Raw genomic sequence first — 24600 nt, 5'->3', positions numbered from 1 at the left:
AACATAGAAGATAGGAGCAGGAGTAGGCCATTCGGCCCCTCGAGCCTGTTCCACCATTTAATGAGATCATGGCTGATCATCCAAATTCAGTACCCTGTCCCTGTTTTCTCCCCATATCCCTTGATCCCTTTAGCCTTAAGAAATATATGCAACTCCTTCTTGAATATATTTAATGAATTGGCCTCAACTGCCTTGTGTGGTAGAGAATTCCACAGGTTCACCACTCTCTGGGTGAAGAAATTCCTCCTCATCTCAGTCCTAAATGGCTTACCCCTTATCCTTAGACTATGACCCCTGGTTCTGGACTCCCCCGCCATCGGGAACATCCTTCCTGCATCTAGTCTGTCTAGTCCTGTTAGAATTTTATAAGTTTCAATGAGATCCCCTCTCATTCTTCTAAACTCCAGCGAGTAAAAGCCCAATCGACCCAATCTCTCCTCATACGTCATTCCTGTACTCCCTCCATGGCAAGAACATCATTCCTCAGATAAGGCGACCAAAACTGCACACAATACTCAAGGTGTGGTCGCACCAAGGCCCTGTACAACTGCAGCAAGACATCCTTGTTCCTGTACTCGAACTCTCTCGCTACGAAGGCCAACATACCATTTGCCTTCTTAACAGCCTGCTGCACCTGCATGCTTATCTTTAGCGACTGGTGCACAAGGACACCCAGGTCTCGTTGCACTTCCCCTTTTCCCAATCTATTGCCATTCAGATAATAATCTGTCTTCCTGTTTTTGCCACCAAAGTGGATAACCTCGCATTTATCCACATTATACTGCATTTGCCATGCATCTGCCCAATCACCCAACCTGTCCAAATCATACTGGAGTTTCTCTGCATCCTCCTCACAGCACACACGCCTACCCAGCTTTGTGTCATCTGCAAACTTGGAGATATTACATCTAGTTCCCTCGTCTAGATCATTTATATATATTGTGAATAGCTGGGGTCCTAGCACCAATCCCTGTGGTACCCCACTAGTCACTGCCTGCCACTCGGAAAAAGACCCATTTATTCCAATTCTTTGCTTCCTGTCTGCCAACCAGTTCTCTATCCAAGACAGTACCTTACCCCCAATCCCACGTGCTTTAACTTTGCACGCTAATCTCTTATGCGGGACCTTATCGAAAGCCTTCTGAAAGTCCAAATACACCACATCCACTGGTTCTCCCTTATCTCTTCTACCAGTTACATCCTCAAAAAATTCCAGTAGATAGTCAAGCATGATTTACCTTTTGTAAATCCATGTTGACTTTGTCCGATCCTGTCACTGTTTTCCAAGTGCTCTGCTATTACATCTTTTATAATGGACTCTAGCATTTTCCCCACTACCGATGTCAGGCTTACCGGTCTATAATTCCCCGTTTTCTCTCTACCACCTTTTTTAAATAGTGGGGTTACATTAGCTATCCTCCAATCCATGGGAACTGTTTTGGTGGTTTTATTGAGACATCATTTAAACTGGAATCGACATGCAACTTTCGTCACTGGGCATACATTTTAAAATGTAGCTCCCACAAAATCAGATAAAAATCTCTCTGAATTTCATACCCTGGATGAAAACTCTAGAATGGATTCATTTGTCCATTCTCTGTCCTGCGATAATAACAGTAAGGACTCCTAAATCAGGTGTGACAATGCTGGGCTATCCATGTAACACAGTAAAATTGCATATCAAGCCCATTCTCAGAAGACCATCCACTGCACTTCAGTACAACCCATTTATTCCACGCTCTCTGCGTTCTGGATCAGCTGTTACAATTTATGACTGAGGGACTGATCTCAGGTTAGCGCTAAATCCTCAGCAGTTTTTTTGCTGTGATTCCACGTGTTCACCGGGGACAAGGCTAAGGCGGACAATTAAAGTGAGTTATAATGTGACCTTTAACAGCTGTCACAGAGATTATCACTCCAGCTATTTGTATGGGCCTACTTTTAAGCTTGCTGCTTTTTTGACATTGCAGATTTTCACCAGGGTATCATTTTAAACAAATCTTAAACTTCAGTCTAAAGTAAACAAACTAGGGATTTGCCATTTTCCTGATCTTCTAATATATATATTTTTTAAAAACCTTTGTGCATTTTAAATATTGTGGCTTGTAGCAACCAGTCTGACTACAGTAATGTCACAGCTGACACCGAGTGAAATACATTGATGTGCAGGCAAATGCATCCTGCTGAACTGCACTCATAATTTGATTATAAATTGCACACTAGGGATATATGATTTATAGGTTGTCAACACCTTACTTGACTTGTGCTATAATTTCCCTTCATTAGGAGTCTTTCATTATTTTGTTTGCTTTTAACAAAATTAATGCATCTTCATGCTCAAAAATCATACATGCATGGAGCGAGCAATGAATTAATCTTTTGACCTTGGTAGTGAACATGCAAAATGTGGGTAAAAATGCATGAAGAACTCTGAGTTATTACTGCTATTAGCAATCCGTGAATGTCAGGTCCTGCAGTTACTGCACTCTTGGACGTGTGCTGAAACACAATTCTATCATTGCAAATATTCTACAGGCTATCTTTGACCGAAATAGGAAGGACGAGTTGCCGGGGCTTCAGCTGGAATGGATTGATGGGATATGCAAGCCATTGTTTGAGGTACTTTGAACCACTAAATAAATTGTGATCTTTTATATTGTAATTTTCTTCCTCCATCTCATCTGGTTTTCTCAAAATGATTTTAAAAATATGAAACCATCTGAAAAGCTGTGGAATCTATCATTTAAAGAAATATCTGAAAGGTATTCAGATGGTGTAAACTAACTTAGGTCGTGGGATCAATTAAACACAAGCAAACTTTCCTTTACTCTCCATGGTCAATTGGAATGTTTCCCAAGGTGCGCCTAAAGGATGTAGTAATTGTACTTGCAGGTAACATGGGGAGTAGGGATGCCAACACTGGTTCGAGTCATTCCTGGAGGTTTGATCACGTGACATTCTGATCACATGACACCTGATTATGTGATGCCTGAACACACGGCAATTGAACATGTGCTATCTGATCACGACTTCTACAAATGTTATTGCATATACCTTATAAAGGTCGGGTCCCCTGTGGTTGAGTACTTTTGTTCGTGGTTTTGCGCCAGCAGCTGTTGTGCAACAAGTTCTAAGACCCAGTAGACCATCGGTGAGCAGGCGAAGAGTGGAAACCGATAGTGGGGAAGAGAGGAAACCGAGAGTGGGGAAGAGTGGAAACCGAGAGTGGGGGAGAGAGGAAATCGAGAGTGGAGAAGAGAGGAAACCGATGTGGGAAAGAGAGGAAACAGAGAGTGGGGAAGATTGGAAACCGAGAGTGGAAACCGAGAGTGGGGAAGAGAGGAAACTGAGAGTGGGGAAGAGAGGAAACAGAGAGTGGTGAAGAGTGGAAACCGAGAGTGGGAAAGAGAGGAAACAGAGAGTGGGGAAGATTGGAAACCGAGAGTGGAAACCGAGAGTGGGGAAGAGAGGAAACCGAGAGTCGGGAAGACTGGAAACTGAGAGTGAGGAAGAGTGGAAAACGAGAATGGAAACTGAGAGTGGGGAAGAGAGGAAACCGAAAATGGGGAAGAGTGGTAACCGAAAGTGAGGAAGAGAGGAAACCGAGAGTGGGCAAGAGAGGAAACCGAGAGTGGGGAAGAGAGGAAACCGAGAGTGGGAAAGACTGGAAACTGAGAGTGAGGAAGAGTGGAAAACGAGAATGGAAACCAAGAGTGGGGAAGAGAGGAAACCGAAAATGGGGAAGAGTGGTAACCGAGAGTGAGGAAGAGAGGAAACCGAGAGTGGGGAAGAGAGGAAACCGAGAGTGGGGAAGAGAGGAAACTGAGAGTGGGGAAGAGAGGAAACCGAGAGTGGGTAAGAGAGGAAACCGAGAGTGGAGAAGTACGGAAAACGAGAAAGGAAACCGAGAGTGGGGAAGAGAGGAAACCGAAAATGGGGAAGACTGGAAACCGAGACTGGGGAAGAGAGGAAACCGAGAGTGGGGAAGAGAGGAAACCGAGAGTGGGGAAGACTGGAAACCGAGAGAGGGGAAGAGAGGAAACCGAGAGTGGGGAAGAGAGGGAACCGAGAGTGGGGAAGAGAGGAAACCGAGAGTGGGGAAGACTGGAAACCGAGAGAGGGGAAGAGAGGAAACCGAGAGTGGGGAAGAGAGGGAACCGAGAGTGGGGAAGAGAGGAAACCGAGAGTGGGGAAGAGTGGAAACCGAGAGTGGGGAAGAGAGGAAACCGAGAGTGGGGAAGATTGGAAACCGAGAGTGGAAACCGAGAGTGGGGAAGAGAGGAAACCGAAAACGGGGAAGAGTGGTAACCGAGAGTGGGGAAGAGAGGAAACCGAGAGTGGGGAAGCGTGGAAAATGAGAGTGGGGAAGAGAGGAAACCGAGAGTGGGGAAGAGATGAAATTGAGAGTGGGGAAGTGAGGAAACCGAGAGTGGGGAGGAGAGGAAACCGAGAGTGGAGAAGAGAGAAAACCGAGAGTGGGGAAGAGATGAAATTGAGAGTGGGGAAGTGAGGAAACCGAGAGTGGGGAAGAGAGGAAACCGAGAGTGGAGAAAAGAGAAAACTGAGAGTGTGGACGAGTGGAAACCGAGAGTGTGGAAGAGAGGAAACCGAGAGTGGGGAAGAGAGGAAACCGAGAGTGGGGAAGAGAGAAAACCGAGAGTGGGGAAGAGTGGAAACCGAGAGTGGGGAAGAGTGGAAACCAAGAGTGCGGAAGACAGGAAGCCGAGAGTGGGGAAGAGAGGAAATCGAGAGTGGGGAAGAGAGGAAACCGAGAGTGGGGAAGAGAGGAAACCGAGAGTGGGGAAGAGAAGAAACCGAGAGTGGGGCAGAGAGGAAACCGAGAGTGGGGAAGAGAGGAAACCGAGAGTGGAGAAGAGAGAAAACCGAGAGTGGGGAAGAGTGGAAACCGAGAGTGGGGAAGAGTGGAAACCGAGAGTGGGGAAGAGAGGAAACCGAGAGTGGGGAAGAGAGGAAACCGAGAGTGGGGAAGAGAGGAAACCGAGAGTGGGGAAGTGAGGAAACCGAGAGTGGGGAAGAGAGGAAACCGAGAGTGGGGAAGAGAGGGAACCGAGAGTGGGGAAGAGAGGAAACCGAGAGTGGGGAAGAGAGGAAACCGAGAGTGGGGAAGAGAGGAAACCGAGAGTGGGGAAGACTGGAAACCGAGAGTGGGGAAGACTGGAAACCGAGAGTGGGGAAGAGTGGAATCCGAGAGTGGGGAAGAGAGGAAACCGAGAGTGGGGAAGACTGCAAACCGAGACTGGGGAAGAGTGGAAAACGAGAGTGGGGAAGAGTGGAAACCGAGCGTGGGGAAGAGAGGAAACAGAGAGTGGGGAAGAGAGGAAACCGAGAGTGGGGAAGAGAGGAAACCGAGAGTGGAGAAGAGAGAAAACCGAGATTGGGGAAGAGTGGAAACCGAGAGTGGGGAAGAGAGGAAACCGAGAGTGGAGAAGAGAGAAAACCGAGATTGGGGAAGAGTGGAAACCGAGAGTGGGGAAGAGAGGAAACCGAGAGTGGGGAAGAGAGGAAACCGAGAGTGGGGAAGAGAGGAAACCGAGAGTGGGGAAGAGAGGAAACCGAGAGTGGGGAAGAGAGGAAACCGAGAGTGGGGAAGAGAGGAAACCGAGAGTGGGGAAGAGAGGAAACCGAGAGGGGGAAGAGAGGAAACCGAGAGTGGGGAAGAGAGGAAACCGAGAGTGGGGAAGAGAGGAAACCGAGAGTGGGGAAGAGAGGAAACCGAGAGTGGGGAAGAGAGAAAACCGAGATTGGGGAAGAGTGGAAACCGAGAGTGGGGAAGAGAGGAAACCGAGAGTGGGGAAGAGAGGAAACCGAGAGTGGGGAAGAGAGGAAACCGAGAGTGGGGAAGAGAGGAAACCGAGAGTGGGGAAGAGAGGAAACCGAGAGTGGGGAAGAGAGGAAACCGAGAGTGGGGAAGAGAGGAAACCGAGAGGGGGAAGAGAGGAAACCGAGAGTGGGGAAGAGAGGAAACCGAGAGTGGGGAAGAGAGGAAACCGAGAGTGGGGAAGAGAGGAAACCGAGAGTGGGGAAGAGAGAAAACCGAGAGTGGAGAAGAGTGGAAAACGAGAGCGCGGAAGAGTGGAAACTGAGAGTGGGGAAGAGAGGAAACCGAGATTGGAGAAGAGAGGAAACCGAGAGTGGGGAAGAGAGGAAACCGAGAGTGGGGAAGAGAGGAAACCGAGAGTGGGGAAGAGAGGAAACCGAGAGTGTGGAAGAGAGGAAACCGAGAGTGGGGAAGAGAGGAAACCGAGAAAGTGGAAGAGAGGAAACCGAGAGTGAGGAAGAGAGGAAACCGAGAAAGTGGAAGAGAGGAAACCGAGAGTGGGGAAGAGAGGAAACCGAGAGTGGAGAAGAGAGAAAACCAGGAGTGGGGAAGAGTGGAAACCGAGAGTGGGGAAGAGTGGAAACCGAGAGTGCGGAAGACAGGAAGCCGAGAGTGGGGAAGAGGGGAAACCGAGAGTGGAAACCGAGATTGGGGAAGAGAGGAAACCGAGAGTGGGGAAGAGTGGAAACCGAGAGTGGGGAAGAGAGGAAACCGACGGTGGGGAAGAGAGGAAACCGAGAGTGGAAACCGAGAGTGGGGAAGAGAAGAAACCGAGAGTGGGGAAGAGAGGAAACCGAGAGTGGGGAAGAGAAGAAACCGAGAGTGGGGAAGAGAGGAAACCGAGAGTGGGGAAGAGAGGAAACCGAGAGTGGGGAAGAGAGGAAACCGAGAGTGAGGAAGAGAGGAAACCGAGAGTGGGGAAGAGAGGAAACCGAGAGTGGGGAAGAGAGGAAACCGAGAGTGGGGAAGAGAGGAAACCGAGAGTGGGGAAGAGAGGAAACCGAGAGTGGGGAAGAGAGGAAACCGAAAGTGGGGAAGAGTGGTAACCGTGAGTGGGGAAGAGAGAAAACCGAGAGTGGGGAAGAGAAGAAACCGAGAGTGGGGAAGAGAAGAAACCGAGAGTGGGGAAGAGAGGAAACTGAGAGTGGGGAAGAGTGGAAACCGAGAGTGGGGAAGTGGAAACCGAGACTGGGGAAGAGAGGAAGCCGAGACTGGGGAAGAAAGGAAGCCGAGAGTGGGGAAGAGAGCAAACCGAGAGTGGGGAAGAGAAGAAACCGAGAGTGGGAAAGAGAGGAAACCGAGAGTGGGGAAGAGTGGAAACCGAGAGTGGGGAAGTGTGGAAACCGAGAGTGTGGAAGAGAGGATACCGAGACTGGGGAAGAAAGGAAGACGAGAGTGGGGAAGAGTGGAAACCGAGAGTGGGGAATGGTGGAAACCGAGAGTGGGGAAGAGAGGAAACCGAGAGTGGGGAAGAGAGGAAACCAAGAGTGGGGAAGAGAAGAAACCGAGAGTGGGGCAGAGAGGAAACCGAGAGTGGGGAAGAGAGGAAACCGAGAGTGGGGAAGAGAGGAAACTGAGAGTGTAGAGAAGAGAAAACCGAGAGTGGGGAAGAGTGGAAACCTAGAGTGGGGAAGAGAGGAAACTGAGAGTGGGGAAGAGAGGAAACCGAGAGTGGGGAAGAGAGGAAACCGAGAGTGGGGAAGAGAGGAAACCGAGAGTGGGGAAGAGAGAAAACCGAGAGTGGAGAAGAGTGGAAAACGAGAGTGCGGAAGAGTGGAAACTGAGAGTGGGGAAGAGAGGAAACCGAGATTGGAGAAGAGAGGAAACCGAGAGTGTGGAAGAGAGGAAACCGAGAGTGGGGATGAGTGGAAACTGAGAAAGTGGAAGAGAGGAAACCGAGAGTGGGGAAGAGAGGAAACCGAGAGTGGAGAAGAGAGAAAACCGGGAGTGGGGAAGAGTGGAAACCGAGAGTGGGGAAGAGTGGAAACCGAGAGTGCGGAAGACAGGAAGTCGAGAGTGGGGAAGAGGGGAAACCGAGAGTGGAAACCGAGATTGGGGAAGAGAGGAAACCGAGAGTGGGGAAGAGTGGAAACCGAGAGTGGGGAAGAGAGGAAACCGAGGGTGGGGAAGAGAGGAAACCGAGAGTGGAAACCGAGAGTGGGGAAGAGAAGAAACCGAGAGTGGGGAAGAGAGGAAACCGAGAGTGGGGAAGAGAAGAAACCGAGAGTGGGGAAGAGAGGAAACCGAGAGTGGGGAAGAGAGGAAACCGAGAGTGGGGAAGAGAGGAAACCGAGAGTGAGGAAGAGAGGAAACCGAGAGTGGGGAAGAGAGGAAACCGAGAGTGGGGAAGAGAGGAAACCGAGAGTGGGGAAGAGAGGAAACCGAGAGTGGGGAAGAGAGGAAACCGAGAGTGGGGAAGAGAGGAAACCGAAAGTGGGGAAGAGTGGTAACCGTGAGTGGGGAAGAGAGAAAACCGAGATTGGAGAAGAGTGGAAACCGAGAGTGGGGAAGAGTGGAAACCGAGAGTGGGGAAGAGAAGAAACCGAGAGTGGGGAAGAGAAGAAACCGAGAGTGGGGAAGAGTGGAAACCGAGAGTGGAGAAGTGGAAACCGAGACTGGGGAAGAGAGGAAGCCGAGACTGGGGAAGAAAGGAAGCCGAGAGTGGGGAAGAGAGGAAACCGAGAGTGGGGAAGAGAAGAAACCGAGAGTGGGAAAGAGAGGAAACCGAGAGTGGGGAAGAGTGGAAACCGAGAGTGGGGAAGTGTGGAAACCGAGAGTGTGGAAGAGAGGATACCGAGACTGGGGAAGACAGGAAGACGAGAGTGGGGAAGAGTGGAAACCGAGAGTGGGGAATGGTGGAAACCGAGAGTGGGGAAGAGAGGAAACCGAGAGTGGGGAAGAGAGGAAACCAAGAGTGGGGAAGAGAAGAAACCGAGAGTGGGGCAGAGAGGAAACCGAGAGTGGGGAAGAGAGGAAACCGAGAGTGGGGAAGAGAGGAAACTGAGAGTGTAGAGAAGAGAAAACCGAGAGTGGGGAAGAGTGGAAACCGAGAGTGGGGAAGAGTGGAAACCGAGAGTGGGGAAGAGAGGAAACCGAGAGTGGGGAAGAGAGGAAACCGAGAGTGGGGAAGAGAGGAAACCGAGAGTGGGGAAGTGAGGAAACTGAGAATGGGGAAGACAGGAAACCGAGAGTGGGGAAGAGAGGAAACCGAGAGTGGGGAAGAGAGGAAACCGAGAGTGGGGAAGAGAGGAAACCGAGCGTGGGGAAGAGAGGAAACCGAGAGTAGGGAAGAGAGGAAACCGAGAGTGGAGAAGAGAGAAAACCGAGAGTGGGGAAGAGTGGAAACCGAGAGTGGGGAAGAGAGGAAACCGAGAGTGGGGAAGAGAGGAAACCGAGAGTGGGGAAGAGAGGAAACCGAGAGTGGGGAAGAGAGGAAACCGAGAGTGGGGAAGAGAGGAAACCGAGAGTGGGGAAGAGAGGAAACCGAGAGTGGGGAAGAGAGGAAACCGAGAGTGGGGAAGAGAGGAAACCGAGAGTGGGGAAGAGAGGAAACCGAGAGTGGGGAAGAGAGGAAACCGAGAGTGGGGAAGAGAGAAAACCGAGAGTGGAGAAGAGTGGAAAACGAGAGCGCGGAAGAGTGGAAACTGAGAGTGGGGAAGAGAGGAAACCGAGATTGGAGAAGAGAGGAAACCGAGAGTGGGGAAGAGAGGAAACCGAGAGTGGGGAAGAGAGGAAACCGAGAGTGGGGAAGAGAGGAAACCGAGAGTGTGGAAGAGAGGAAACCGAGAGTGGGGATGAGTGGAAACCGAGAAAGTGGAAGAGAGGAAACCGAGAGTGGGGAAGAGAGGAAACCGAGAGTGGAGAAGAGAGAAAACCAGGAGTGGGGAAGAGTGGAAACCGAGAGTGGGGAAGAGTGGAAACCGAGAGTGCGGAAGACAGGAAGCCGAGAGTGGGGAAGAGGGGAAACCGAGAGTGGAAACCGAGATTGGGGAAGAGAGGAAACCGAGAGTGGGGAAGAGTGGAAACCGAGAGTGGAAACCGAGAGTGGGGAAGAGAGGAAACCGAGAGTGGGGAAGAGAAGAAACCGAGAGTGGGGAAGAGAGGAAACCGAGAGTGGGGAAGAGAAGAAACCGAGAGTGGGGAAGAGAGGAAACAGAGAGTGGGGAAGAGAGGAAACCGAGAGTGGGGAGAGAGGAAACCGAGAGTGAGGAAGAGAGGAAACCGAGAGTGGGGAAGAGAGGAAACCGAGAGTGGGGAAGAGAGGAAACCGAGAGTGGGGAAGAGAGCAAACCGAGAGTGGGGAAGAGAGGAAACCGAGAGTGGGGAAGAGAGGAAACCGAAAGTGGGGAAGAGTGGTAACCGTGAGTGGGGAAGAGAGAAAACCGAGATTGGAGAAGAGTGGAAACCGAGAGCGGGGAAGAGTGGAAACCGAGAGTGGGGAAGAGAAGAAACCGAGAGAGGGGAAGAGAAGAAACCGAGAGTGGGGAAGAGAGGAAACTGAGAGTGGGGAAGAGTGGAAACCGAGAGTGGGGAAGTGGAAACCGAGACTGGGGAAGAGAGGAAGCCGAGACTGGGGAAGAAAGGAAGCCGAGAGTGGGGAAGAGAGGAAACCGAGAGTGGGGAAGAGAAGAAACCGAGAGTGGGAAAGAGAGGAAACCGAGAGTGGGGAAGAGTGGAAACCGAGAGTGGGGAAGTGTGGAAACCGAGAGTGTGGAAGAGAGGATACCGAGACTGGGGAAGACAGGAAGACGAGAGTGGGGAAGAGTGGAAACCGAGAGTGGGGAATGGTGGAAACCGAGAGTGGGGAAGAGAGGAAACCGAGAGTGGGGAAGAGAGGAAACCAAGAGTGGGGAAGAGAAGAAACCGAGAGTGGGGCAGAGAGGAAACCGAGAGTGGGGAAGAGAGGAAACCGAGAGTGGGGAAGAGGGGAAACTGAGAGTGTAGAGAAGAGAAAACCGAGAGTGGGGAAGAGTGGAAACCGAGAGTGGGGAAGAGTGGAAACCGAGAGTGGGGAAGGGAGGAAACCGAGAGTGGAGAAGAGAGGAAACCGAGAGTGGGGAAGAGAGGAAACCGAGAGTGGGGAAGAGAGGAAACCGAGAGTGGGGAAGAGAGGAAACCGAGAGTGGGGAAGTGAGGAAACCGAGAATGGGGAAGAGAGGAAACCGAGAGTGGGGAAGAGAGGAAACCGAGAGTGGGGAAGAGAGGAAACCGAGAGTGGGGAAGTGAGGAAACCGAGAATGGGGAAGAGAGGAAACCGAGAGTGGGGAAGAGAGGAAACCGAGAGTGGGGAAGAGAGGAAACCGAGAGTGGGGAAGAGAGGAAACCGAGAGTGGGGAAGAGAGGAAACCGAGAGTGGGGAAGTGAGGAAACCGAGAATGGGGAAGAGAGGAAACCGAGAGTGGGGAAGAGAGGAAACCGAGAGTGGGGAAGAGAGGAAACCGAGAGTGGGGAAGAGAGGAAACCGAGAGTGGGGAAGAGAGGAAACCGAGAGTGGGGAAGAGAGGAAACCGAGAGTGGGGAAGAGAGGAAACCGAGAGTGGGGAAGAGAGGAAACCGAGAGTGGGGAAGAGAGAAAACCGAGAGTGGAGAAGAGTGGAAAACGAGAGTGCGGAAGAGTGGAAACTGAGAGTGGGGAAGAGAGGAAACCGAGATTGGAGAAGAGAGGAAACCGAGAGTGTGGAAGAGAGGAAACCGAGAGTGGGGATGAGTGGAAACTGAGAAAGTGGAAGAGAGGAAACCGAGAGTGGGGAAGAGAGGAAACCGAGAGTGGAGAAGAGAGAAAACCGGGAGTGGGGAAGAGTGGAAACCGAGAGTGGGGAAGAGTGGAAACCGAGAGTGCGGAAGACAGGAAGCCGAGAGTGGAAACCGAGATTGGGGAAGAGAGGAAACCGAGAGTGGGGAAGAGAGGAAACCGAGGGTGGGGAAGAGAGGAAACCGAGAGTGGAAACCGAGAGTGGGGAAGAGAAGAAACCGAGAGTGGGGAAGAGAGGAAACCGAGAGTGGGGAAGAGAGGAAACCGAGAGTGGGGAAGAGAAGAAACCGAGAGTGGGGAAGAGAGGAAACCGAGAGTGGGGAAGAGAGGAAACCGAGAGTGGGGAAGAGAGGAAACCGAGAGTGAGGAAGAGAGGAAACCGAGAGTGGGGAAGAGAGGAAACCGAGAGTGGGGAAGAGAGGAAACCGAGAGTGGGGAAGAGAGGAAACCGAGAGTGGGGAAGAGAGGAAACCGAAAGTGGGGAGAGTGGAAATGGAGAGTGGGGAAGAGAGGAAAACGAGAGTGGAGAAGAGTGGAAACCGAGAGTGGGGAAGAGTGGAAACCGAGAGTGGGGAAGAGAAGAAACCGAGAGTGGGGAAGAGAAGAAACCGAGAGTGGGGAAGAGAGGAAACCGAGAGTGGGGAAGAGTGGAAACCGAGAGTGGAGAAGTGGAAACCGAGACTGGGGAAGAGAGGAAGCCGAGACTGGGGAAGAAAGGAAGCCGAGAGTGGGGAAGAGAGGAAACCGAGAGTGGGGAAGAGAAGAAACCGAGAGTGGGAAAGAGAGGAAACCGAGAGTGGGGAAGAGTGGAAACCGAGAGTGGGGAAGTGTGGAAACCGAGAGTGTGGAAGAGAGGATACCGAGACTGGGGAAGACAGGAAGACGAGAGTGGGGAAGAGTGGAAACCGAGAGTGGGGAATGGTGGAAACCGAGAGTGGGGAAGAGAGGAAACCGAGAGTGGGGAAGAGAGGAAACCAAGAGTGGGGAAGAGAAGAAACCGAGAGTGGGGCAGAGAGGAAACCGAGAGTGGGGAAGAGAGGAAACCGAGAGTGGGGAAGAGAGGAAACTGAGAGTGTAGAGAAGAGAAAACCGAGAGTGGGGAAGAGTGGAAACCGAGAGTGGGGAAGAGTGGAAACCGAGAGTGGGGAAGAGAGGAAACCGAGAGTGGGGAAGAGAGGAAACCGAGAGTGGGGAAGAGAGGAAACCGAGAGTGGGGAAGTGAGGAAACCGAGAATGGGGAAGACAGGAAACTGAGAGTGGGGAAGAGAGGAAACCGAGAGTGGGGAAGAGAGGAAACCGAGAGTGGGGAAGAGAGGAAACCGAGAGTGGGGAAGAGAGGAAACCGAGAGTGGGGAAGAGAGGAAACCGAGAGTGGGGAAGAGAGGAAACCGAGAGTGGGGACGAGAGGAAACCGAGAGTGGGGAAGAGAGAAAACCGAGAGTGGAGAAGAGTGGAAAACGAGAGTGCGGAAGAGTGGAAACTGAGAGTGGGGAAGAGAGGAAACCGAGATTGGAGAAGAGAGGAAACCGAGAGTGTGGAAGAGAGGAAACCGAGAGTGGGGATGAGTGGAAACTGAGAAAGTGGAAGAGAGGAAACCGAGAGTGGGGAAGAGAGGAAACCGAGAGTGGAGAAGAGAGAAAACCGGGAGTGGGGAAGAGTGGAAACCGAGAGTGGGGAAGAGTGGAAACCGAGAGTGCGGAAGACAGGAAGCCGAGAGTGGGGAAGAGGGGAAACCGAGAGTGGAAACCGAGATTGGGGAAGAGAGGAAACCGAGAGTGGGGAAGAGTGGAAACCGAGAGTGGGGAAGAGAGGAAACCGAGGGTGGGGAAGAGAGGAAACCGAGAGTGGAAACCGAGAGTGGGGAAGAGAGGAAACCGCGAGTGGGGAAGAGAAGAAACCGAGAGTGGGGAAGAGAAGAAACCGAGAGTGGGGAAGAGAGGAAACCGAGAGTGGGGAAGAGAGGAAACCGAGAGTGGGGAAGAGAGGAAACCGAGAGTGAGGAAGAGAGGAAACCGAGAGTGGGGAAGAGAGGAAACCGAGAGTGGGGAAGAGAGGAAACCGAGAGTGGGGAAGGGAGGAAACCGAGAGTGGGGAAGAGAGGAAACCGAGAGTGGGGAAGAGAGGAAACCGAAAGTGGGGAAGAGTGGTAACCGTGAGTGGGGAAGAGAGAAAACCGAGATTGGAGAAGAGTGGAAACCGAGAGTGGGGAAGAGTGGAAACCGAGAGTGGGGAAGAGAAGAAACCGAGAGTGGGGAAGAGAAGAAACCGAGAGTGGGGAAGAGAGGAAACCGAGAGTGGGGAAGAGTGGAAACCGAGAGTGGAGAAGTGGAAACCGAGACTGGGGAAGAGAGGAAGCCGAGACTGGGGAAGAAAGGAAGCCGAGAGTGGGGAAGAGAGGAAACCGAGAGTGGGGAAGAGAAGAAACCGAGAGTGGGAAAGAGAGGAAACCGAGAGTGGGGAAGAGTGGAAACCGAGAGTGGGGAAGAGTGGAAACCGAGAGTGTGGAAGAGAGGATACCGAGACTGGGGAAGACAGGAAGCCGAGAGTGGGGAAGAGAGGAAACCGAGAGTGGGGAAGAGAGGAAACCGAGAGTGGGGAAGAGAGGAAACCGAGAGTGGGGAAGAGAGGAAACCGAGAGTGGGGAAGAGAGGAAACCGAGAGTGGGGAAGAGAGGCAACCGAGAGTGGGGAAGAGAGGAAACCGAGAGAGGGGAAGAGAGGAAACCGAGAGTGGGGAAGAGAGGAAACCGAGAGTGGGGAAGAGATGAAACCGAGAGTGGGGAAGAGAGGAAACCGAGAGTGGGGAAGAGAGGAAACCGAGAGTGGGGAAGAGAGGAAACGGAGAGTGGGAAAGAGAGGAAACCGAGAGTGGGGAAGAGTGGAAACCGAGAGTGGGGAAGAGAGGAAACCGAGAGTGGGGAAGAGAGTATACCGAGACTGGGGAAGACAGGAAGCCGAGAGTGGGGAAGAGTGGAAACCGAGAGTGGGGAAGAGAGGAAACCGCGAGTGGGGAAGAGAGGAAACCGAGAGTGGGGAAGAGAAGAAACCGAGAGTGGGGCAGAGAGGAAACCGAGAGTGGGGAAGAGAGGAAACCGAGAGTGGGGAAGAGAGGAAACTGAGAGTGTAGAGAAGAGAAAACCGAGAGTGGGGAAGAGTGGAAACCGAGATTGGGGAAGAGTGGAAACCGAGAGTGGGGAAGAGAGGAAACCGAGAGTGGGGAAGAGAGGAAACCGAGAGTGGGGACAAGAGGAAACCGAGAGTGGGGAAGTGAGGAAACCGAGAATGGGGAAGAGAGGAAACCGAGTGTGGGGAAGAGAGGAAACCGAGAGTGGGGAAGAGAGGAAACTGAGAGTGGGGAAGAGAGGAAACCGAGAGTGGGGAAGAGAGGAAACCGAGAGTGGGGAAGAGAGGAAACCGAGAGTGGGGAAGAGAGAAAAGCGAGAGTGGAGAAGAGTGGAAAACGAGAGTGCGGAAGAGTGGAAACTGAGAGTGGGGAAGAGAGGAAACCGAGATTGGAGAAGAGAGGAAACCGAGAGTGGGGAAGAGAGGAAACCGAGAGTGGGGAAGAGAGGAAACCGAGAGTGGGGAAGAGAGGAAACCGAGAGTGTGGACGAGAGGAAACCGAGAGTGGGGATGAGTGGAAACCGAGAAAGTGGATGAGAGGAAACCGAGAGTGGGGAAGAGAGGAAACCGAGAGTGGAGAAGAGAGAAAACCGGGAGTGGGGAAGAGTGGAAACCGAGAGTGGGGAAGAGTGGAAACCGAGAGTGCGGAAGACAGGAAGCCGAAAGTGGGGAAGAGGGGAAACCGAGAGTGGAAACCGAGATTGGGGAAGAGAGGAAACCGAGAGTGGGGAAGAGTGGAAACCGAGAGTGGGGAAGAGAGGAAACCGAGGGTGGGGAAGAGAGGAAACCGAGAGTGGAAACCGAGAGTGGGGAAGAGAGGAAACCGAGAGTGGGGAAGAGAAGAAACCGAGAGTGGGGAAGAGAGGAAACCGAGAGTGGGGAAGAGAAGAAACCGAGAGTGGGGAAGAGAGGAATCCGAGAGTGGGGAAGAGAGGAAACCGAGAGTGGGGAAGAGAGGAAACCGAGAGTGAGGAAGAGAGGAAACTGAGAGTGGGGAAGAGAGGAAACCGAGAGTGGGGAAGATGGAAACCGAGAGTGGGGAAGAGAGGAAACCGAGAGTGGGGAAGAGAGGAAACCGAGAGTGGGAAAGAGAGGAAACCGAAAGTGGGGAAGAGTGGTAACCGTGAGTGGGGAAGAGAGAAAACCGAGATTGGAGAAGAGTGGAAACCGAGAGTGGGGAAGAGTGGAAACCGAGAGTGGGGAAGAGAAGAAACCGAGAGTGGGGAAGAGAAGAAACCGAGAGTGAGGAAGAGAGGAAACCGAGAGTGGGGAAGAGTGGAAACCGAGAGTGGAGAAGTGGAAACCGAGACTGGGGAAGAGAGGAAGCCGAGACTGGGGAAGAAAGGAAGCCGAGAGTGGGGAAGAGAGGAAACCGAGAGTGGGGAAGAGAAGAAACCGAGAGTGGGAAAGAGAGGAAACCGAGAGTGGGGAAGAGTGGAAACCGAGAGTGGGGAAGAGTGGAAACCGAGAGTGTGGAAGAGAGGATACCGAGACTGGGGAAGAGAGGAAACCGAGAGTGGGGAAGAGAGGAAACCGAGAGTGGGGAAGAGATGAAACCGAGAGTGGGGAAGAGAGGAAACCGAGAGTGGGGAAGAGAGGAAACCGAGAGTGGGGAAGAGAGAAAACCGAGAGTGGAGAAGAGTGGAAAACGAGAGTGCGGAAGAGTGGAAACTGAGAGTGGGGAAGAGAGGAAACCGAGATTGGAGAAGAGAGGAAACCGAGAGTGGGGAAGAGAGGAAACCGAGAGTGGGGAAGAGAGGAAACCGAGAGTGGGGAAGAGAGGAAACCGAGAGTGTGGAAGAGAGGAAACTGAGAGTGGGGATGAGTGGAAACCGAGAAAGTGGAAGAGAGGAAACCGAGAATGGGGAAGAGAGGAAACCGAGAGTGGAGAAGAGAGAAAACCGGGAGTGGGGAAGAGTGGAAACCGAGAGTGCGGAAGACAGGAAGCCGAGAGTGGGGAAGAGGGGAAACCGAGAGTGGAAACCGAGATTGGGGAAGAGAGGAAACCGAGAGTGGGGAAGAGTGGAAACCGAGAGTGGGGAAGAGAGGAAACCGAGGGTGGGGAAGAGAGGAAACCGAGAGAGGAAAACGAGAGTGGGGAAGAGAAGAAACCGAGAGTGGGGAAGAGAGGAAACCGAGAGTGGGGAAGAGAGGAAACCGAGAGTGGGGAAGAGAGGAAACCGAGAGTGGGGACAAGAGGAAACCGAGAGTGGGGAATTGAGGAAACCGAGAATGGGGAAGAGAGGAAACCGAGAGTGGGGAAGAGAGGAAACCGAGAGTGGGGAAGAGAGGAAACCGAGAGTGGGGAAGAGAGGAAACCGAGAGTGGGGAAGAGAGGAAACCGAGAGTGGGGAAGAGAGGAAACCGAGAGTGGGGAAGAGAGGAAACCGAGAGTGGGGAAGAGAGAAAACCGAGAGTGGAGAAGAGTGGAAAACGAGAGTGCGGAAGAGTGGAAACTGAGAGTGGGGAAGAGAGGAAACCGAGATTGGAGAAGAGAGGAAACCGAGAGTGGGGAAGAGAGGAAACCGAGAGTGGGGAAGAGAGGAAACCGAGAGTGGGGAAGAGAGGAAACCGAGAGTGTGGAAGAGAGGAAACCGAGAGTGGGGATGAGTGGAAACCGAGAAAGTGGATGAGAGGAAACCGAGAGTGGGGAAGAGAGGAAACCGAGAGTGGAGAAGAGAGAAAACCGGGAGTGGGGAAGAGTGGAAACCGAGAGTGGGGAAGAGTGGAAACCGAGAGTGCGGAAGACAGGAAGCCGAGAGTGGGGAAGAGGGGAAACCGAGAGTGGAAACCGAGATTGGGGAAGAGAGGAAACCGAGAGTGGGGAAGAGTGGAAACCGAGAGTGGGGAAGAGAGGAAACCAAGGGTGGGGAAGAGAGGAAACCGAGAGTGGAAACCGAGAGTGGGGAAGAGAGGAAACCGAGAGTGGGGAAGAGAAGAAACCGAGAGTGGGGAAGAGAGGAAACCGAGAGTGGGGAAGAGAAGAAACCGAGAGTGGGGAAGAGAGGAAACCGAGAGTGGGGAAGAGAGGAAACCGAGAGTGGGGAAGAGAGGAAACCGAGAGTGAGGAAGAGAGGAAACTGAGAGTGGGGAAGAGAGGAAACCGAGAGTGGGGAAGATGGAAACCAAGAGTGGGGAAGAGAGGAAACCGAGAGTGGGGAAGAGAGGAAACCGAGAGTGGGGAAGAGAGGAAACCGAAAGTGGGGAAGAGTGGTAACCGTGAGTGGGGAAGAGAGAAAACCGAGATTGGAGAAGAGTGGAAACCTAGAGTGGGGAAGAGTGGAAACCGAGAGTGGGGAAGAGAAGAAACCGAGAGTGGGGAAGAGAAGAAACCGAGAGTGGGGAAGAGAGGAAACCGAGAGTGGGGAAGAGTGGAAACCGAGAGTGGAGAAGTGGAAACCGAGACTGGGGAAGAGAGGAAGCCGAGACTGGGGAAGAAAGGAAGCCGAGAGTGGGGAAGAGAGGAAACCGAGAGTGGGGAAGAGAAGAAACCGAGAGTGGGAAAGAGAGGAAACCGAGAGTGGGGAAGAGTGGAAACCGAGAGTGGGGAAGAGTGGAAACCGAGAGTGTGGAAGAGAGGATACCGAGACTGGGGAAGACAGGAAGCCGAGAGTGGGGAAGAGAGGAAACCGAGAGTGGGGAAGAGAGGAAACCGAGAGTGGGGAAGAGAGGAAACCGAGAGTGGGGAAGTGAGGAAACCGAGAATGGGGAAGAGAGGAAACCGAGAGTGGGGAAGGGAGGAAATCGAGAGTGGGGAAGAGAGGAAACCGAGAGTGGGGAAGAGAGGAAACTGAGAGTGGGGAAGAGAGGAAACCGAGAGTGGGGAAGTGAGGAAACCGAGAATGGGGAAGACAGGAAACCGAGAGTGGGGAAGAGAGGAAACCGAGAGTGGGGAAGAGAGGAAACCGAGAGTGGGGAAGAGAGGAAACCGAGAGTGGGGAAGAGAGGAAACCGAGAGTGGGGAAGAGAGGAAACCGAGAGTGGGGAAGAGAGGAAACCGAGAGTGGGGAAGAGAGAAAACCGAGAGTGGAGAAGAGTGGAAAACGAGAGTGCGGATGAGTGGAAACTGAGAGTGGGGAAGAGAGGAAACCGAGATTGGAGAAGCGAGGAAACCGAGAGTGGGGAAGAGAGGAAACCGAGAGTGGGGAAGAGAGGAAACCGAGAGTGGGGAAGAGAGGAAACCGAGAGTGTGCAAGAGAGGAAACCGAGAGTGGGGATGAGTGGAAACCGAGAAAGTGGAAGAGAGGAAACCGAGAGTGGGGAAGAGAGGAAACCGAGAGTGGAGAAGAGAGAAAACCGGGAGTGGGGAAGAGTGGAAACCGAGAGTGCGGAAGACAGGAAGCCGAGAGTGGGGAAGAGGGGATACCGAGAGTGGAAACCGAGATTGGGGAAGAGAGGAAACCGAGAGTGGGGAAGAGTGGAAACCGAGAGTGGGAAAGAGAGGAAACCGAGGGTGGGGAAGAGAGGAAACCGAGAGAGGAAACCGAGAGTGGGGAAGAGAAGAAACCGAGAGTGGGGAAGAGAGGAAACCGAGAGTGGGGAAGAGAGGAAACCGAGAGTGGGGAAGAGAGGAAACCGAGAGTGAGGAAGAGAGGAAACTGAGAGTGGGGAAGAGAGGAAACCGAGAGTGGGGAAGAGAGGAAACCGAGAGTGGGGAAGAGAGGAAACCGAGAGTGGGGAAGAGAGGAAACCGAGAGTGGGGAAGAGAGGAAACCGAAAGTGGGGAAGAGTGGAAACCGAGAGTGGGGAAGAGAAGAAACCGAGAGTGGGGAAGAGAAGAAACCAAGAGTGGGGAAGAGAGGAAACCGAGAGTGGGGAAGAGTGGAAACCGAGAGTGGAGAAGTGGAAACCGAGACTGGGGAAGAGAGGAAGCCGAGACTGGGGAAGAAAGGAAGCCGAGATTGGGGAAGAGAGGAAACCGAGAGTGGGGAAGAGAAGAAACCGAGAGTGGGAAAGAGAGGAAACCGAGAGTGGGGAAGAGTGGAAACCGAGAGTGGGGAAGAGTGGAAACCGAGAGTGTGGAAGAGAGGATACCGAGACTGGGGAAGACAGGAAGCCGAGAGTGGGGAAGAGAGGAATCCGAGAGTGGGGAAGAGAGGAAACCGAGAGTGGGGAAGAGAGGAAACCGAGAGTGGGGAAGAGAGGAAACCGAGAGTGGGGAAGAGAGGAAACCTAGAGTGGGGAAGAGAGGAAACCGAGAGTGGGGAAGAGAGGAAACCGAGAGAGGGGAAGAGAGGAAACCGAGATTGGGGAAGAGAGGAAACCGAGAGTGGGGAAGAGAGGAAACCGAGAGTGGGGAAGAGAGGAAACCGAGAGTGGGGAAGAGAGGAAACCGAGAGTGGGGAAGAGAGGAAACCGAGAGTGGGGAAGAGAGGAAACCGAAAGTGGGGAAGAGTGGTAACCGTGAGTGGGGAAGAGAGAAAACCGAGATTGGAGAAGAGTGGAAACCGAGAGTGGGGAAGAGTGGAAACCGAGAGTGGGGAAGAGAAGAAACCGAGAGTGGGGAAGAGAAGAAACCGAGAGTGGGGAAGAGAGGAAACCGAGAGTGGGGAAGAGTGGAAACCGAGAGTGGAGAAGTGGAAACCGAGACTGGGGAAGAGAGGAAGCCGAGACTGGGGAAGAAAGGAAGCCGAGAGTGGGGAAGAGAGGAAACCGAGAGTGGGGAAGAGAAGAAACCGAGAGTGGGAAAGAGAGGAAACCGAGAGTGGAGAAGTGGAAACCGAGACTGGGGAAGAGAGGAAGCCGAGACTGGGGAAGAAAGGAAGCCGAGAGTGGGGAAGAGAGGAAACCGAGAGTGGGGAAGAGAAGAAACCGAGAGTGGGAAAGAGAGGAAACCGAGAGTGGGGAAGAGTGGAAACCGAGAGTGGGGAAGAGTGGAAACCGAGAGTGTGGAAGAGAGGATACCGAGACTGGGGAAGACAGGAAGCCGAGAGTGGGGAAGAGAGGAAACCGAGAGTGGGGAAGAGAGGAAACCGAGAGTGGGGAAGAGAGGAAACCGAGAGTGGGGAAGTGAGGAAACCGAGAATGGGGAAGAGAGGAAACCGAGAGTGGGGAAGGGAGGAAACCGAGAGTGGGGAAGAGAGGAAACCGAGAGTGGGGAAGAGAGGAAACTGAGAGTGGGGAAGAGAGGAAACCGAGAGTGGGGAAGTGAGGAAACCGAGAATGGGGAAGACAGGAAACCGAGAGTGGGGAAGAGAGGAAACCGAGAGTGGGGAAGAGAGGAAACCGAGAGTGGGGAAGAGAGGAAACCGAGAGTGGGGAAGAGAGGAAACCGAGAGTGGGGAAGAGAGGAAACCGAGAGTGGGGAAGAGAGGAAACCGAGAGTGGGGAAGAGAGAAAACCGAGAGTGGAGAAGAGTGGAAAACGAGAGTGCGGATGAGTGGAAACTGAGAGTGGGGAAGAGAGGAAACCGAGATTGGAGAAGCGAGGAAACCGAGAGTGGGGAAGAGAGGAAACCGAGAGTGGGGAAGAGAGGAAACCGAGAGTGGGGAAGAGAGGAAACCGAGAGTGTGCAAGAGAGGAAACCGAGAGTGGGGATGAGTGGAAACCGAGAAAGTGGAAGAGAGGAAACCGAGAGTGGGGAAGAGAGGAAACCGAGAGTGGAGAAGAGAGAAAACCGGGAGTGGGGAAGAGTGGAAACCGAGAGTGCGGAAGACAGGAAGCCGAGAGTGGGGAAGAGGGGATACCGAGAGTGGAAACCGAGATTGGGGAAGAGAGGAAACCGAGAGTGGGGAAGAGTGGAAATCGAGAGTGGGAAAGAGAGGAAACCGAGGGTGGGGAAGAGAGGAAACCGAGAGAGGAAACCGAGAGTGGGGAAGAGAAGAAACCGAGAGTGGGGAAGAGAGGAAACCGAGAGTGGGGAAGAGAGGAAACCGAGAGTGGGGAAGAGAGGAAACCGAGAGTGAGGAAGAGAGGAAACTGAGAGTGGGGAAGAGAGGAAACCGAGAGTGGGGAAGAGAGGAAACCGAGAGTGGGGAAGAGAGGAAACCGAGAGCGGGGAAGAGAGGAAACCGAGAGTGGGGAAGAGAGGAAACCGAAAGTGGGGAAGAGTGGAAACCGAGAGTGGGGAAGAGAAGAAACCGAGAGTGGGGAAGAGAAGAAACCAAGAGTGGGGAAGAGAGGAAACCGAGAGTGGGGAAGAGTGGAAACCGAGAGTGGAGAAGTGGAAACCGAGACTGGGGAAGAGAGGAAGCCGAGACTGGGGAAGAAAGGAAGCCGAGATTGGGGAAGAGAGGAAACCGAGAGTGGGGAAGAGAAGAAACCGAGAGTGGGAAAGAGAGGAAACCGAGAGTGGGGAAGAGTGGAAACCGAGAGTGGGGAAGAGTGGAAACCGAGAGTGTGGAAGAGAGGATACCGAGACTGGGGAAGACAGGAAGCCGAGAGTGGGGAAGAGAGGAATCCGAGAGTGGGGAAGAGAGGAAACCGAGAGTGGGGAAGAGAGGAAACCGAGAGTGGGGAAGAGAGGAAACCGAGAGTGGGGAAGAGAGGAAACCTAGAGTGGGGAAGAGAGGAAACCGAGAGTGGGGAAGAGAGGAAACCGAGAGAGGGGAAGAGAGGAAACCGAGATTGGGGAAGAGAGGAAACCGAGAGTGGGGAAGAGAGGAAACCGAGAGTGGGGAAGAGAGGAAACCGAGAGTGGGGAAGAGAGGAAACCGAGAGTGGGGAAGAGAGGAAACCGAGAGTGGGGAAGAGAGGAAACCGAAAGTGGGGAAGAGTGGTAACCGTGAGTGGGGAAGAGAGAAAACCGAGATTGGAGAAGAGTGGAAACCGAGAGTGGGGAAGAGTGGAAACCGAGAGTGGGGAAGAGAAGAAACCGAGAGTGGGGAAGAGAAGAAACCGAGAGTGGGGAAGAGAGGAAACCGAGAGTGGGGAAGAGTGGAAACCGAGAGTGGAGAAGTGGAAACCGAGACTGGGGAAGAGAGGAAGCCGAGACTGGGGAAGAAAGGAAGCCGAGAGTGGGGAAGAGAGGAAACCGAGAGTGGGGAAGAGAAGAAACCGAGAGTGGGAAAGAGAGGAAACCGAGAGTGGGGAAGAGTGGAAACCGAGAGTGGAGAAGTGGAAACCGAGACTGGGGAAGAGAGGAAGCCGAGACTGGGGAAGAAAGGAAGCCGAGAGTGGGGAAGAGAGGAAACCGAGAGTGGGGAAGAGAAGAAACCGAGAGTGGGAAAGAGAGGAAACCGAGAGTGGGGAAGAGTGGAAACCGAGAGTGGGGAAGAGTGGAAACCGAGAGTGTGGAAGAGAGGATACCGAGACTGGGGAAGACAGGAAGCCGAGAGTGGGGAAGAGAGGAAACCGAGAGTGGGGAAGAGAGGAAACCGAGAGTGGGGAAGAGAGGAAACCGAGAGTGGGGAAGAGAGGAAACCGAGAGTGGGGAAGAGAGGAAACCGAGAGTGGGGAAGAGAGGCAACCGAGAGTGGGGAAGAGAGGAAACCGAGAGAGGGGAAGAGAGGAAACCGAGAGTGGGGAAGAGAGGAAACCGAGAGTGGGGAAGAGAGGAAACCGAGAGTGGGGAAGAGAGGAAACCGAGAGTGAGGAAGAGAGGAAACTGAGAGTGGGGAAGAGAGGAAACCGAGAGTGGGGAAGAGAGGAAACCGAAAGTGGGGAAGAGTGGTAACCGTGAGTGGGGAAGAGAGAAAACCGAGATTGGAGAAGAGTGGAAACTGAGAGTGGGGAAGAGTGGAAACCGAGAGTGGGGAAGAGAAGAAACCGAGAGTGGGGAAGAGAAGAAACCGAGAGTGGGGAATAGAGGAAACCGAGAGTGGGGAAGAGTGGAAACCGAGAGTGGAGATGTGGAAACCGAGAGTGGGGAAGAGAGGAAACCGAGACTGGGGAAGAAAGGAAGCCGAGAGTGGGGAAGAGAGGAAACCGAGAGTGGGGAAGAGAGGAATCCGAGAGTGGGGAAGAGAGGAAACCGAGAGTGGGGAAGAGAGGAAACCGAGAGTGGGGAAGAGAGGAAACCGAGAGTGGGGAAGAGAGGCAACCGAGAGTGGGGAAGAGAGGAAACCGAGAGAGGGGAAGAGAGGAAACCGAGATTGGGGAAGAGAGGAAACCGAGAGTGGGGAAGAGAGGAAACCGAGAGTGGGGAAGAGAGGAAACCGAGAGTGGGGAAGAGAGGAAACCGAGAGTGGGGAAGAGAGGAAACCGAGAGTGGGGAAGAGAGGAAACCGAAAGTGGGGAAGAGTGGTAACCATGAGTGGGGAAGAGAGAAAACCGAGATTGGAGAAGAGTGGAAACCGAGAGTGGGGAAGAGTGGAAACCGAGAGTGGGGAAGAGAAGAAACCGAGAGTGGGGAAGAGAATAAACCGAGAGTGGGGAAGAGAGGAAACCGAGAGTGGGGAAGAGTGGAAACCGAGAGTGGAGAAGTGGAAACCGAGACTGGGGAAGAGAGGAAGCCGAGACTGGGGAAGAAAGGAAGCCGAGAGTGGGGAAGAGAGGAAACCGAGAGTGGGGAAGAGAAGAAACCGAGAGTGGGAAAGAGAGGAAACCGAGAGTGGGGAAGAGTGGAAACCGAGAGTGGAGAAGTGGAAACCGAGACTGGGGAAGAGAGGAAGCCGAGACTGGGGAAGAAAGGAAGCCGAGAGTGGGGAAGAGAGGAAACCGAGAGTGGGGAAGAGAAGAAACCGAGAGTGGGAAAGAGAGGAAACCGAGAGTGGGGAAGAGTGGAAACCGAGAGTGGGGAAGAGTGGAAACCGAGAGTGTGGAAGAGAGGATACCGAGACTGGGGAAGACAGGAAGCCGAGAGTGGGGAAGAGAGGAAACCGAGAGTGGGGAAGAGAGGAAACCGAGAGTGGGGAAGAGAGGAAACCGAGAGTGGGGAAGAGAGGAAACCGAGAGTGGGGAAGAGAGGAAACCGAGAGTGGGGAAGAGAGGCAACCGAGAGTGGGGAA

At 53.2% G+C, this 24600-nt stretch overlaps 1 protein-coding gene across 1 annotated transcript in view; it reads left to right on the top strand.

Moving 5' to 3' along the window:
* The window catches only part of LOC147117571 (dual 3',5'-cyclic-AMP and -GMP phosphodiesterase 11A-like), a 653699-nt gene that overhangs the window by 300085 nt on the left and 329014 nt on the right, over positions 1 to 24600 (top strand). The window contains exon 17 of the mRNA XM_085989379.1: positions 2536 to 2619. Within this exon, the coding sequence (XP_085845505.1) occupies positions 2536 to 2619 (84 nt within the window). The remainder of the gene's footprint in view (positions 1 to 2535; positions 2620 to 24600) is intronic.

The sequence above is a fragment of the Somniosus microcephalus genome, chromosome 5 (assembly GCF_052327205.1).
Source record: "Somniosus microcephalus isolate GS21.2 chromosome 5, FLI_Smic_1.0, whole genome shotgun sequence".
NCBI classification, from domain to species: domain Eukaryota; kingdom Metazoa; phylum Chordata; class Chondrichthyes; order Squaliformes; family Somniosidae; genus Somniosus; species Somniosus microcephalus.
This window is presented reverse-complemented; position numbering and strand designations above follow the sequence as displayed.